Raw genomic sequence first — 14,215 nt, 5'->3', positions numbered from 1 at the left:
TACAGTAGGTTTAAAGAGATAGAATTTTAGAAATGATTGGTTAATTTCTCATATTTATTTTATTACATTTCCTCTACTGTCCCCTTTAATCAACACACCCATTGATGGCCTGCTGGGTATTGATAGCAAAAAGACATGAAATGCTAACCGAAATGCTTGGTTTGAAAAGGTTCTACAACGTTTCTTCTTTTTAAGAAAATATATCTTTCTATGTTTCTTGACATTACAAGAAGTTGTTTTTTTAATGATGGTTTCTGATGTTTTTTCACGGTTGTTGATGTTCTTTTGATATTCTTTAATGTTCTTTGTGCAAAGTAAATTCCCCTAGGGGCAAAGAAGGTTGCTTTCACTCATACATTCAGGATGCATTTTATTGATATAACAAGAAGACAATTCAACAGCTAGATCATATTTTATGAATTATGTCAAGTCTTCAGAAGGATGTTTCTTCCTATTCAGCAGTGTCAGACTGGAAAAAAAGAAAGAAAAAACAATAATTAAACACATTTTCAAATGTAAGCTATCTTTTTATCTACGTTTTATTTTAAATGTACAATTTACCATATACAATCGCTATATCACTTGTGAAAATAAATAAATGATGGTATACAGTATATACATATACATTTGACCTAAACCACCCTATTAAACACAAGTGCCCTCTCATTTTACAAATTGTTGTATCCTATTGGTTACTCTAGCAGTAGGGTTAGGTTAGGGCGCTTGCTGCTGGTGGAAAGACATCAGTGAATCAGCCAGAGATTAGAAAGCTGAACAAGAATTAGGTTTTCAGTAAGACAATAAGATCTTGATGGCAGCCTGGTCTCTTGGCCATGGAGTGGCACTTTTTGGTGAAGCTGAAGTATTTAAATGTGCTTCATTTTGCTGGTGTAGTTCTAAATGGTTGTATTTGAGATGAAACCTGCTTTGTTCTTGCACAACTCCCTTCTCCTTGCGCGTGAGCAAAGACTGTTACAGTTACCTTCCCAACATCACGGCTCTTGACTCTGAGCTTGTTGACCTGGGACTCAGCGATGTCAGCACGCTCCTGTGCTTCCTCCATCTCATTCTGCACCTTCCTGTGCCTGGTCATGTGGGTGTTGGCCTGCTCCTCCTGTGAAGGGTTTAAATGTACAGTATGTCATTTATGAATACTTCATCATATTAGTTTGGCTTGTTTGTGTCCTTATGGATTTGTGCTACGTAAGATCACAACATATTTGACTCACAGCGTCCTCAGCCTGTCTCTTGTAAGCCTTGACTTTGAGCTGCAGCTTGTCCACCAGATCCTGAAGTCTGAACATATTCTTCTTATCCTCCTCAGTCTACACAAATAAATAATTGGTATTAATGAAGTATAGTGTCTGAATGCAAACAATAAGGAACTCATGATAGTTTTTTGTTGAATATTAAATTACCTGGTAGATAAGCTCCTTCACTCTCCTCTCATATTTGCGGACACCTTTCACAGCATCAGCACCACGTCTCTGTTCAGCTTCAACTTCAGTTTCAAGCTCACGCACCTGTCATGTGATGATATATAGTGTATCAAAAATACTAGTACAGAGAAAGGTTACATTTCTACTTTGCCCTAAACGTACATTGTACAGGCTAAACCTCTTATATTTTGAGCATTTATGTACAGTTCGTACCCTGGACTCCAGTTTCTGGAGCTGTTTCTTGCCACCCTTCATGGCGAGGTTCTCAGCCTCATCCAGGCGGTGCTGCAGGTCCTTGACTGTGACCTCCAGGTTCTTCTTCATCCTCTCAAGGTGAGCACTGGTATCTTGCTCCTTCTTCAGCTCCTCACACATCATGGCCGCCTGAAATGATTTTCAGTTTGGAATTACAATGTAAAACATATTGACATCAATGGTCAAATGTTTCAAAGTTGCATTATACATAAAAAAAGAAGATTCATAACATAGACACACATCAGTGATTGCCTTTTTGGCTTTCTCCTCAGCATTTCTTGCTTCCTGGATAGCATCATCAACTTCACCCTGGACCTGGACATAGTCAGTCTCCAGCTTCTTCTTGGTGTTCATAAGACTGGTGTTCTGAATTTATAGAAAAGAAACCCATGTTTAATATGATATTATTAATGTATTCATAAAACTAGTTTCTTTGGAATTAATACATAAGAAATGCACCTGAGAATGAAGCAATCCAACACGCTCACTGGCATCAACCAACTCCTGCTCAGCTATTTTGCGTGCTCTCTCTGTCTGCTCCAGAGCGGCTCTCAGCTCCTCAATCTCAGCCACCATCAGGCCATTTCTGCGCTCCACCATGCCAACCTGTTCCTTCATTTCTTCCTGTCCTCTGATAGCATCATCAAGGTGCAGTATGGCATCCTGAAAACATTCAAATAAAGACTCACTTTCTTTACTTTTAAACATGTTTTTTTCATTTAGCAATCAAACAGATCTCACCTTGAGCTGTCCCTGGACATTCCTCAGTTGTTTCTGGGCCTCAGCAGCCTGCCTGTTGGCATGACTCAGCTGAACCTCCATCTCATTAAGATCTCCCTCCATCTTCTTCTTAATTCTAAGGGCATCATTCCTACTTCTGACCTCAGCATCGAGATTGGTCTGCATGGAGTCGATCACCCTCTGGCTGTTCCTCTTGATCTGCTCCATCTCCTCATCCTTCTCTGACAGCTTCCTGTCAACCTCACCTTTGACCTGGTTGAGCTCAAGTTGAACACGAATAATCTTGGACTCTTCATGCTCCAGTGTACCCTTTAAGTAAAATGATGCATGGTGATGTGTAGTATTTGCTCTTAGATATGCTATCATGTGAGTGGTCTGATATTGTATTTTCAAATATTACCTCAGCTTCTTCCAGTGCCATCTGAATCTCAGACTTCTCAACCTCCACAGACGTCTTGGATTTCTCCAGCTCATGGATACACTTCCCAGTCTCACCAATCTGTTCAGTCATGTCTGTGATCTCCTCTATAGAACAATGAAAGTAGACGTATAAGGATTTAACTCCACACAGGTTCATAACATACACCTGTATGTTACAAGTTACTTTTTATTTAGTGAGATTAATTTACGTTGCAGGTTCTTGTTTTCTCTCTTTAAGGTCTCCAAGTGATCCAGAGTTTCCTCATAAGAGTTCTTCATCTTGAACAGTTCAGTGCTGAGAGAACGAGCCTCCTTCTGGGATCCTTCCAGCTCTGCCTGGGCCTCTTCATACTTCTGCTTCCATTCTGCCAGGACCTAGATTTGTATAGGATAATTAAAAAGCAGTTGGTTGAATATATGTATGTGTATCTTGTGACGACACTGGGTTGGATTATCAGTTTTACCACTTACCTTATCAAAGTTCCTCTGCTTCTTGTCAAGGTTGGCAGCCAGACCGTTAGCTCTCTCAACATCAATCATGAGGTCTTCCACTTCGGCCTGCAGCCTTTGCTTGGTCTTCTCCAGAGAGGCACACTTAGAGTTCACAGCCTCAGTTGATTCCTCAGCCTCCTGCAGACGCTGGGCAAGCTTTTTCCTGTAGGTAGCAAGGAAGGATTCGTTTTGTCTTGCATACAAACAGACACTACAAGGTATTCAGATGTGTTGACTAATGGAACAGTATAACTTGGTTTATATACTTGGCCTCCTCCAGCTCCTCAGTGCGCTGGATAGCATCAGTCTCATATTTGGCTCTCCACTGAGCCACCTCACTGTTGGCCTTGGACATCCCTCTCTGCAGCTCAGCCTTGGCCTCCTGCTCCTCCTCAAACTGCTCTCTGAGCAGATCACAGTCATGACGGGCTGCCTGAACAGCATGGGCCAGGGCGTTCTGGGCCTGATGAACAATAAAACATGTGTTACTTACCTATGAAGCAGGCAAAGATATACATACATATTAAGCATTCATTATTATTTTTAATGACTACTATTCAAAAAGGAAGACTTGATTCAAGATAAACTTATCATACCTTCACTTCTTCCTCAATGTGCCTCTTAAACTCCTCGATCTGCTGAGTGAAGGCCTGTTTGCCTCTGGTGAGCTGGGAAACAAGAGCTTCCTTCTCCTCAAGCTTGCGGGAATATTCACCTGATGGACAACATGTAAACTTGTCATTTATCAAAGTAATTACTACTGGTTTCCATTTAGTTTTTCTCTCATGTGCCTTACCATTCTCTGTCTGCAGTCTGGCCTTCTGTCCACTGATGTCATTCAGTTTGCGACCATTCTCATCATTTTTGGTTTTGAGCTCACTCAACTGATCTTCAAGAGTTCTGCACATTTTTTCCAAATTGCCCTACAAACAGAAAAAGTATGTTGAATATTTCTTTAAAACCATAAGAAAAAGCACACCCCTTGCAAAAACAAACCACTCACCTTTGCTTTGGCAACAGACTCCATGTTGCTGGAGATATCATCAATCTCCATCTTGAACTCGCTCTTCTCCTTCTCCAGCTTCTGCTTGACGCGCTGGAGATTGTCGATCTGCTCTCCCAGTTCTGCAACACTGTCAGCTTGTTTCTTGCGGAGAGCTGCTGCGGTAGAATCATGCTGCAGGGTTGACTCGTCAAGATCCCGACGCAGCTTCTGAAGCTCAGCTTCGCGCTTCTTGTTCATCTCAATCTGAGCGGATGTTGCTCCACCAGCTTCCTCCAGCCTCTCACTGATCTCCTCAAGCTCCCTGGAGAGGTCCGCCCTTTGCTTCTCCACCTTAGCCCGAGCAGCCCTCTCAGCCTCAATCTCCTCCTCAATACGAGCCTAGATTTAATAATGGTAATGACCAGAAGGTTTGTTAACCTTTGTTGTTTCCAAATCACTTATTAAATATTCTTGTGAAATACATTACCTGGAGTTCCTTGACCTTCTTCTGAAGCTGAGCACCAAGTGTCTGTTCATCTTCAATCTTGCTGAGGAGCTGGCTATTCTCAAAGTCCTTCCTGAAGAGTGGGAATGCAAATATTTGCTATACTTTTTGTTGAAAGAAAAAAAAGGTTGCATTGTGGCAATAGAAAGATATGAGGTTTAAAAGTAACAAACAAATACTTCTTGATTCTCTCATCAGATTGCTGCTTGCCATTCTCCAGATCCATTACGGATTCCTGGGTCAGTTTCAGATCCCCCTCAAGCTTCCTCTTGGCTCTCTCAAGGTCCATGCGGAGCTTTTTCTCTTGCTCCAATGATCCCTCAAGCTATCAGAAGATAGGTATTGATAAGGCATTTAACAGACCAATCATCAACACCAAGAAGTCAATATAAGAACAAAAAACACAAAGTCATAACAATTGTTTTCTTACATCGTCCACTTGCTGTTCCAGCTTTGTCTTGGCTTTGGTCAGAGTGTTGACTTTGTCTTCCTCTGACTGGAGATCATCAAGTGTTTGCTGGTGCGCCTCTTGGAGGGCTTTCTTCTCCTTGGTTAACTTGGCAATGGATTCATCTTGAGATGCCATCTCCTCTGTCAGGTTTTTCACCTAAAAGAAGGGTACACTTTTAAAGTAACTTAGCATTCTATACATGTTATTCTGTGCAAAGGTTTTTTATCATTTTGTATCAGTGTATATTTAAAGTGATAGAAACCTTATTTTCTGTGGCATGTTTCTCCTTCTCCACTTTAGCCAAGGTGAGCTCCAAGTCATCAATATCTTTCTTCAGCTCTGAGCATTCATCCTCCAGCTTCCTCTTCTTAGCGGTCAACTCACCATTCATTTCCTCTTCATCTTCCAGTTTCTCGGTTGTCTCTTTGAGTTTGGCCTCAAGCTGGATCTTGCTCTTAATGAGCCCTTCACATCTTTCCTCAGCATCAGAGAGATTGTCTCCTTCCTATATTGTAGTTTGGACATGCATAAACAAAAATCAATGAATATTAAAATCTCTAAAAAGAAGATAACAAACAGACTCATTGTTTGTTATCTTCTTTTTAGAGATTTTAATATTCATTGATTTTTGTTTATTATTCATTTAGTTGATCTACTTTTGCAATAGTAAGAAGGCAAATAAATTATATGGCCTCTACTGAGCTCACCCGGAATCTGAAAATGTGAGCAACAGTTTTGAATGATTTAGGATTACTTGTGATACAATAAGACTTGCTTTTGTTTACTACTTACCGAAGCCACTTGGAGTTGCAGGTCATTCTTTTCCTGCAACAGGGAGACCATTTTCTCCTCCAGTTCCTTCTTCTTGGCCAGGGCAGTAGCCAAGTCTGATTTCATCTTATCATAGTTCTCCTTCATCTGTAACAGCTCTTTCTCCGTCTCAGCACTCTGAAGAAGAGGCTTGATCTTGAAGTACAATTTAAGCCATGGCCAATTTTTCACATTCATGAAAGAACGGATATTGTACTGGACAGCAAAAATAGCTTCTCTAAAAAGAGATAATACAAAAGGTATTATTACTGAAATGAAATCTGTAAAACTGCTTAGAATTCAACCAAAAATACATGTACGATACATTTAAAAATGTACACTAAAGTTATGTGTACTGTATGATAATTCTACCTCCTCTCCATCATCTTAACAAACTCTCTCCTTGAGAGGAAACCTCTCATGCGAGCCTGAGTCATGGTCACCAGCTTAGCCAGTTTATCATCTCTCAACTCTTCAAGGGTACCCAGCAGACCGGCTTTGAAGAACACCTAGGTTATCAAGTGAAATAATTCAATCATTTGTATAAATGGATACTGGACATATGCACTTCAGAGCTATTGATATTGTCCATAGAAATGTACCTTAGTGTGCCCAAACTTGTACTGAGTGTGGTCTACATCAATGGAGCCAAGCAGCTTCTCTGAAGCTTTCTTGTTGTCAATAAACTGTCCCTCAGGGATGATACTGGCATTCAATACTTTGTATCTGCAAGAGAAAACAATGTTGTTACTTATATTTACCTCTCATCTTTTATTGGTGTTTTTTTGTTGTACTGAAATTAACTTGACTTGCTAATAATTAAAACTGCAGTTACCTCTGCTTAAAGTCAGCGTACAGGACTCTGCTTGGGAAGCCCTTTCTGCAGATTCTGATGCCTTCCAGCACACCGTTACACCTCAGCTGGTGGATGACCAAGTGGTTCTGCATAAGACCTGTAAATTGTACCAAATAATTCAGCTTAACAAGCATTATGGCTTGTGATTGTTTTTACAACACATATAAAAAACAAAGACCAATAAATTCATTCTGTGTATTGCAATACATTGTATTGAAACATTGCTTTACACAACCATGTTGTATAAAGTCAATTCAACTTTATGCCCTTCTTACCTGGGGTCTTCGATTCATTTGGAATCAGGCAACGGACAAAATGAGGGTGAGTGCTCCTCAAGTTGAACATCAGCTTTCCCAAGTTCTCCTGTGCATTGGAAAACACAAGATATTAGGTCAGCTGAATTTCAAGATGTGTTAAGCAACTGTTTATCATATTGTAATTTGAAACAATACATACTCTGAAAAGAGCAGACACAGTTTGGAAGGAACCACCCTTCTTTTTTCCAGCCTTCTTACTGGCACCAGCCTCTGTTTTAAAACAAATATATGTATGTGACTGAATAAATAAAACCAACGTTTTTTTCTCTGGATTAGATTTTTCACACAAAAATATTATACGATAGTTATTACCTTCACCACCATGAGTTAGATACAGCAATGCCAGCAGTTTGTTTGAAGCTTTCTGGTAGAGCAGAACAACTGAGTCATTCAGGGGGTCCTTGTTCTTGTCCAGCCAGCCAGTGATATTGTAGTCCACTATACCGGCATAGTGAACCAGGGAGAAGTGAGCTTCAGCCTTGCCCTTTCCAGGCTTTGGCTTCTCAAAGGCCTTGGTCTTGCCAAGATGCTGATCATGCAGCTTGTTCTTGAAAGTTGTGTCAGAGGCCTTGGGGAACATGCACTCCTCTTCAAGGATGGAGAAGATGCCCATTGGCTTGAAGGAGTTTACATTTTCTGTTAAAATTCAACTGAGGAAGCAAACATTTGCACATGAATCAAGATGTTCTTCTAATGTCAATACATACCTTCTCGATAAGCTCAATGCAGGCAGCCAAGTCCATACCAAAGTCAATGAACTCCCATTCAATGCCTTCTTTCTTGTACTCCTCTTGCTCCAAGACAAACATGTGGTGGTTGAAAAACTGTTGCAGTTTCTCATTGGTGAAGTTGATGCAGAGTTGCTCCAAGCTGTTGTACTGTAGTTATTGAAACATTTCATTTCATTGTAAAATAATGTTGAAATTCAAAACTGCTCAGATATTTTTCAACTTACATCAAAGATCTCAAATCCAGCGATATCCAACACTCCAATGTAGTACTGTCTGGCCAGCTTTGTGGCCAACATCTCATTGATGCGGATGACCATCCACAAGAACATTTTCTCATAGATGGACTTGCACAGAGCACTGACAGAATTTTTGACCTAGAAATAAGGATTTTAGTGTAGTAAACATTTTAGTGTAGTAAACATTTTCATATCACAAAGTCAACCTTGCTAACATTTTGGCAAATATTTAATGTACTTTTTGTTACCTGTGACACAGTTTGACCTTTGGTCACCATCTCATTTCCAACCTTGACTCTTGGGTAGCACAAACATTTCAGCATTTCGGCTGAGTTCAGGCCGAGGAGGTAGGCGATTTTATCAGCCTCTGAATGAAAGAATCAAAGTAATTATCAAACACACATAACTATAAATTATTACACAAATCTTAAAATGTTGAGAATTTCTTATTTACCCTCATTGCCATCAGGTTCAGCCTGCTCCTCACGCTGCTTTTGCTTGAATTTCATGTTTCCATGATGCATCACAGCCCCAGTCAGCTTGTAAATGCCCATTTTCTCCTCATTAGTGAAGCCCAATATGTCAATTGCCGCCTGCAATGTAAATAAAGCAGTTATTGGTATGGGAAACATTTTCCTCTGTGTAATATATTTTTTCATTAAATTGTTGTCTTACATCTGTTGCATCAAACTCCTCCACATCATCTATGCTTTTGACAGTGATTTCACCCTGACTGATCATATGGTAGTCATAGGGGTTGGTGGTGATAAGAAGAGTCTCTAGAGGAAAAATATATAAATACATAAACAAACTTGTTTTTTTTCTGGAAAATGTTTTAATCTTTTGGTATAACATACCCAGGACCTCAGGCCTGTGGCCAGTCATCAACTGATAGAATATATGGTAGCTTCTCTCAGCAGACAACTGGAAGGTGACACGGGACTTTTCCAGCAGATCTGTGAATTACAAATATAAGTTCAAACTGGAATTACTTTACATTTCAATGTATCATTTCAACAGAGACCAGATTTTAGGACAAATAACTCTTGACTCACACCATGGTTAAAACTTACATGTTTCAATATCAGCTGAAGCCAGCTTTCCAGTAGGGCCAAAGTGGATTCTGATGAATTTACCCTAGATGGCCAGGTCATTAATAATCAGTTTTTCTAATCCAGCAACAAAAATGTAAAAATATATTTCCTTTATTACTCACAAAACGAGAGGAGTTGTCATTCCTCACAGTCTTGGCATTACCATAGGCCTCCAGCAGAGGGTTGGCTGCAATGATCTGGTCTTCAAGGGAGCCCTGCAAGAAAATATTTGATGTACATGAAAAATACGCATTGACATGAACTTTTCTGTGAAATTGTTTTTTGTTAAGCTTCTAGTTTACCTTAATTTTGCCAGACGATGACTCAGCCTTCTTAGAAGATCCAATAGCTGCAATTGTTGCAAAGTACTGGATGACACGCTTGGTGTTCACTGTCTTTCCTGCACCGGATTCTCCGCTGTGTTACAGGAGGCACATTGTCAAAATTCTGCTTCATTATCATGAAGCTTATACATATTTAATAGGCAGCTTGTTTTATACTCACGTAATCAGGACAGACTGGTTCTCGCGATCTTAAATACAAACATACAGTACACATAGTTCACATGATTTCCATTTTGAATGTTCATTCCAAAAGTTTTTGTTTAAGGTACATTTCACTTCTGTGTATTTATCATCCTTAACACTTGTAACATTAATCTTACCAGTGTGCATGAACTGATAGGCATTGTCAGAGATGGAAAAGATATGGGGTGGTGCCTCAATCCTCTTTTTGCCTTTGTATGCATCCACAACCTGAGTGTCGTACACAGGAAGCCACTTGTAGGGGTTCACGACGACACAGAACAGGCCAGAGTAGGTCTGTAAAAGCAGATAGCATAAACATAGATACACATATATACATATTTACATTCACATTGAAACATTGTATAAACTGTATGGCAGAGTGGAAACTCACATAGATCATCCATGATGAATAACGCTCTTTGAGGTTATACAGCACAGCAGGCTCATTGAGATGGGTCATCATGGCCATGTCCTCCATTTTGTCATACTTTGGAGGGTTCCTGAGATGGATGTCCTCCTCTTTTACAGTGAGAGTCTGAAAGGAAATTCATAAAATAATAACATTCTTAATTTCTTTTTAATTCTGTAATTCTCTAGTGTCAGTACATTTTTTACAAATACTCCAGTAAATGTCAAGACATCGTTCTTTACAAAAAGTGAAACAATGAATCACCTTTCCAGAATCTGTATCAACTGTGGCTTTGCCACCCTCTTTCTTTACAAGTTTACCCTTGAGGTACATATCCGTCACATCAGCCACAAAGTAGGATGTTTTGGCATCAAAAGGGGCAGCCTGAGCCTCAATCCTCTCCCTCTCTGTTTTTCGGAGGTAAATGGCTGCCGGGCCATAGGAGGCCATCTCCGCATCTGTGCTCATGATGGCACTTTGGAGGAGGCTGAACAGATGAGGAGTCCACAATAGTGTTAACATGACAAAATATATGGTTTGGTATCATGGTGATAGTGGAGATAACATGCTTTTGGTGAGATCTTTTACCTTAGCTTGTTCCAAAAAAGACGAGTCTCAGATCTATGAAAAGATCAGTAAACATGAGCACAATGTTTAGTTCTTCAAATTTGAACTGCAGACCTTCAGGTTCAATTTAAGAACAGGTGTTGGTAAAGGTGTTAGAATTTCTTCTGACTTAAATAATGTATGTTCATTAAATCACCTCAAATCCCTTCACAATCAGAGATTAGTATTACTCTTAATCATCATTCAGTATGTATGTGAAAGCATGTGTTGTAAAATAAGCTGATTAAGTGTGGAATGTTTTGGAATTAATTATTTCTTTAGCTGTTTTGGAATAATGCTTACCAGTCAAAACTACTAAAAGATAACTCTGCCGGACAGAATAAGTGGTTATTATAAACAGCAGTTGTTGTTGTTGTTGTTGTTGTTGTTGTTAAGTGGTTAACAACACATTAACATGAGAGACTAATCAAAAAGAGCATACAATTGGAGGTCCTTCTGAGTACACTCACCTGTGTTGGTGTCTTTCAGTTCTTGCGAGTCCACCTCTTTTATAGAGAAGGGGAGTGGCTGGTCAGCAGTTGTCTCACTCTATTTGGTCATGACCTTTTTCCATCCTGTTGCTTATTTTGTGGCAGTGATGTTTCAGGAGATGGCAGGCATGATTCTATTTAACTATAATTAAAAAAATACAAGATATATTACACACAAAGTTGCTATATTCCAACCTAAAAAACTTTCAGTAAACAATATCTAGATTAGGGGTCTGCTTAGGGGAGCATGGATGTCAACATATTTAGAGAAAAGCAAGGAGATGCATTTTGCCACTACATTATCTTTGTGAGTCACAAGCTTGCTGCTTTAGATATTGGTCACTACTACTACTGCCTCGACCAATATTTGCAAACTTGGAACAAATTGTATCGTTAATTGAATATTGCAGAATAGGGTTTGTGTAGAATTCCAACCATTCTAGTTATTTAATTTACAGGACATTGAAGTTGAAACATCTAATGGACATTAACAGTCTTTTATTATCTTCATGGCCAGCAATGGGGCTTTTGTTTTTGAAAGTCTTCCAAAATCCTCATCGATCATCTTTAATGTAGATGTACACCTTTGTCAAAGTTTGTAAATCTGGGTGGGAAAGCATTTATAATGCTAAATAATGTTTGATGATGACAATTGTATATTTCATTATGCTTAAAGCAATGTATGAAGAAAATATGTGTCAATAATACTTAAAGAATAGGTGGTGATGAATAGTGCACGATGTGATCTTATAAATAATTTAAAAAATGCTTTATTTATAGAGTTTACATACATCTTATTAATGTGTCTGTGCCATGTGAGATGGTAGTTTTTGGAAATGCCCCCAAATGTCTGTTGTCTACATTTACGAGACACTGGCACATCTGCTGTAATACAATTAAAGATGAGGTACCATCCATATAAATTAAAATCGGCTGTTATATAATTCCCTAAATGGAAATGAAAACCGTTGGCAAAACATTTGAGATCAAGCTTAAAATAAGTTGCACACAAAGCAAAATGATTTTCATCCGTGTTGTGACATTTGATACTTAGGAGATGACCACAGTTTCTTGAAAAACTTGTTTCCATGGCAATTGTCATGATTTAAAGTATCCCAGTAACCAACACGTGTGTTATCCATCAATTGTTAGCTTCTTTACGTTATAATTGGTATCTTACCATTTATTTTAGCAACACTTTAACTTGATACTTTTATGCCAATAAAGCCAATTGATTGGTATAATTTAAAATGAGTTTATTGAATTAAACTGCATTGTATTAAATGACCCTGAAAGACCCTGTCACATGTCAGATTTTGAAGAGTGGATTAAACCTTTACCAGGGAAACTTCCCATCTTTTGTCTCTCATTAAGTTATGACCACATGCTACCAGCTGTAAATAATTGTTTTACGAGTTCCTCCAAGGAGTTTGTTATGTTTGTAATATGACTATATCACAGCCAAACTGGGATGCTCATCCCACCTACTTTTTATCATTGTAAAAGGTTATTCTAACTTGGACCCATGAGATATGTCGTTCCTTTGACATTTTAATTGTTTGGATTCTGCCGTGGAACAAAATCCACAGTGTTTATTTCTTATGTTGCAATAGCGACATGAACATATTTACCTTGAAACATATATCCCCTTAAGGAAGATATAGAATAGGTTTGAAACCCAAGTACCCTTCAGTGGAAAACTCAAAGGGCTAACAGATGAAGAGGCATCAAAAGAATGAATGGAATCCTCATTCTGCTCCAAGATTCCAGGTCATTGTTAAATGTTCTCCTTGAGACAGAGTACACAGACTTGCCATACTTGGCAACCTTGACCTATTTGTCGCCTGTGACATCCCAAATAAAGAACCGCGTGTACAATATGTAGGAGAGGCTTAACAGTAGCCATTCTTAAGCCCTAAACAGAATTGTATTTTCTTAATAGGCGCGTTCACACCGGAGTACTTTTCCCGTTTAGTTCCGTTAGTACCCCATACATATGGCCACGTTTCCTCTGTATTCATTGTCAGATTTGTGTCCTTGGTTTTAGTTTATGTAGTTTTTGAGGATCATGAAGCTATTATTAGAATATCATCTCAATATCATAATGGACAGAGGCCCATCACTGTACCTTCTTTCCATCATCTTAACATACCCTCTAAGTCATGATCAGCAGCACAGCCAGTTTGTCATCTCCCATCTCCTTCATGGTATCTGTCACGATGACAAGAGACAAACTTAACATTACCAAAACAGGGGAGCACGAGTAAAGAATCCAGGATCAAAACTTCAAGGACAAACATGGAGCGTGACGTGAAGGGAAAGACAAACAATGAACCAACAGGGGAACACAGGAAAAGAAAAGACTACATACAGAGAGGGGTAATCACGGGACAAGAAACAGCTGAACAGGGGAGGTAGACAGGTGAACACAATTAGACAATCAGACACAGGAGGAAAAACACAGGAAGGAAGACAAGAGACTTGGGCTGAAGTCGAATAGTCCATTTAGCTTAGGAACCTTCCTAAAGGAGTGAAATGACCCGGAAGTCCCTCAGTGGCAGCCATGATAAGTGCCGTTCGAATTCTCTAGAATGATGAGAATGATAGGAAAGGAGGTTTCAAACTTCCTTTATAACCTCCTTTAGCTTAGGAACCACTGGACCTCCCTAACCGACAGGAGAAGCGAAAATGCTGCCCCACAATGCCTTGCAGCCGCAGCATTTGCCGTCACTCAACAGTCGGCCGTTCACGGAAACAACCGATTATGACCGAGAAATGATATCATGAAAGTTACGGTGCTTATTAAGCATTTTAAAACATAGGTGGTAAGTTGCCAAAGTGCTTTGTTTT

At 39.3% G+C, this 14,215-nt stretch overlaps 1 protein-coding gene across 1 annotated transcript; it reads right to left on the bottom strand.

The window, feature by feature from the left end:
* Positions 1–371: 371 nt before the first annotated feature.
* LOC117450649 (myosin heavy chain, fast skeletal muscle-like) lies at positions 372–13,687 on the bottom strand. Its single transcript, XM_034088521.1, has 42 exons — positions 13,518–13,687; positions 11,345–11,507; positions 10,857–10,889; positions 10,533–10,755; positions 10,251–10,394; positions 9,997–10,153; positions 9,837–9,864; positions 9,635–9,749; positions 9,455–9,547; positions 9,312–9,375; positions 9,096–9,194; positions 8,914–9,017; positions 8,693–8,831; positions 8,487–8,605; positions 8,227–8,376; positions 7,979–8,149; positions 7,584–7,887; positions 7,411–7,481; positions 7,230–7,317; positions 6,934–7,051; positions 6,701–6,824; positions 6,471–6,607; positions 6,081–6,336; positions 5,551–5,793; positions 5,268–5,444; positions 5,017–5,162; positions 4,820–4,910; positions 4,351–4,731; positions 4,144–4,270; positions 3,944–4,062; positions 3,614–3,810; positions 3,327–3,510; positions 3,065–3,230; positions 2,836–2,960; positions 2,436–2,744; positions 2,154–2,357; positions 1,935–2,060; positions 1,653–1,823; positions 1,419–1,523; positions 1,230–1,325; positions 983–1,114; positions 372–469 (listed from the first exon to the last, which is right to left on the bottom strand). Exons 4-42 carry the CDS (start codon positions 10,734–10,736, stop codon positions 452–454), a joined length of 5,802 nt encoding a protein of 1,933 aa, XP_033944412.1. The 5' UTR covers positions 10,737–10,755; positions 10,857–10,889; positions 11,345–11,507; positions 13,518–13,687; the 3' UTR covers positions 372–451.
* Between the last annotated feature and the right edge of the window lie 528 nt (positions 13,688–14,215).

Source organism: Pseudochaenichthys georgianus, chromosome 8, assembly GCF_902827115.2.
Source record: "Pseudochaenichthys georgianus chromosome 8, fPseGeo1.2, whole genome shotgun sequence".
Lineage (NCBI taxonomy): Eukaryota > Metazoa > Chordata > Actinopteri > Perciformes > Channichthyidae > Pseudochaenichthys > Pseudochaenichthys georgianus.
The sequence above is the reverse complement of the archived record's forward strand: the minus strand, read 5'-3'. Positions and strand labels throughout refer to the sequence as shown.

Bases quoted from the DNA above. Each gene is read 5' to 3' on its own strand.
- LOC117450649 (XM_034088521.1), bottom strand. From the start codon at position 10,736: ATGAGCACAGATGCGGAGATGGCCTCCTATGGCCCGGCAGCCATTTAC. The intron at 9,865-9,996 runs GTAAGATTAATG...TTTGTATTTAAG, and splicing joins CTATCAGTTCATGCACACTG to ATCGCGAGAACCAGTCTGTC. The intron at 6,608-6,700 runs GTACATTTCTAT...TTGATAACCTAG, and splicing joins ACAAGTTTGGGCACACTAAG to GTGTTCTTCAAAGCCGGTCT.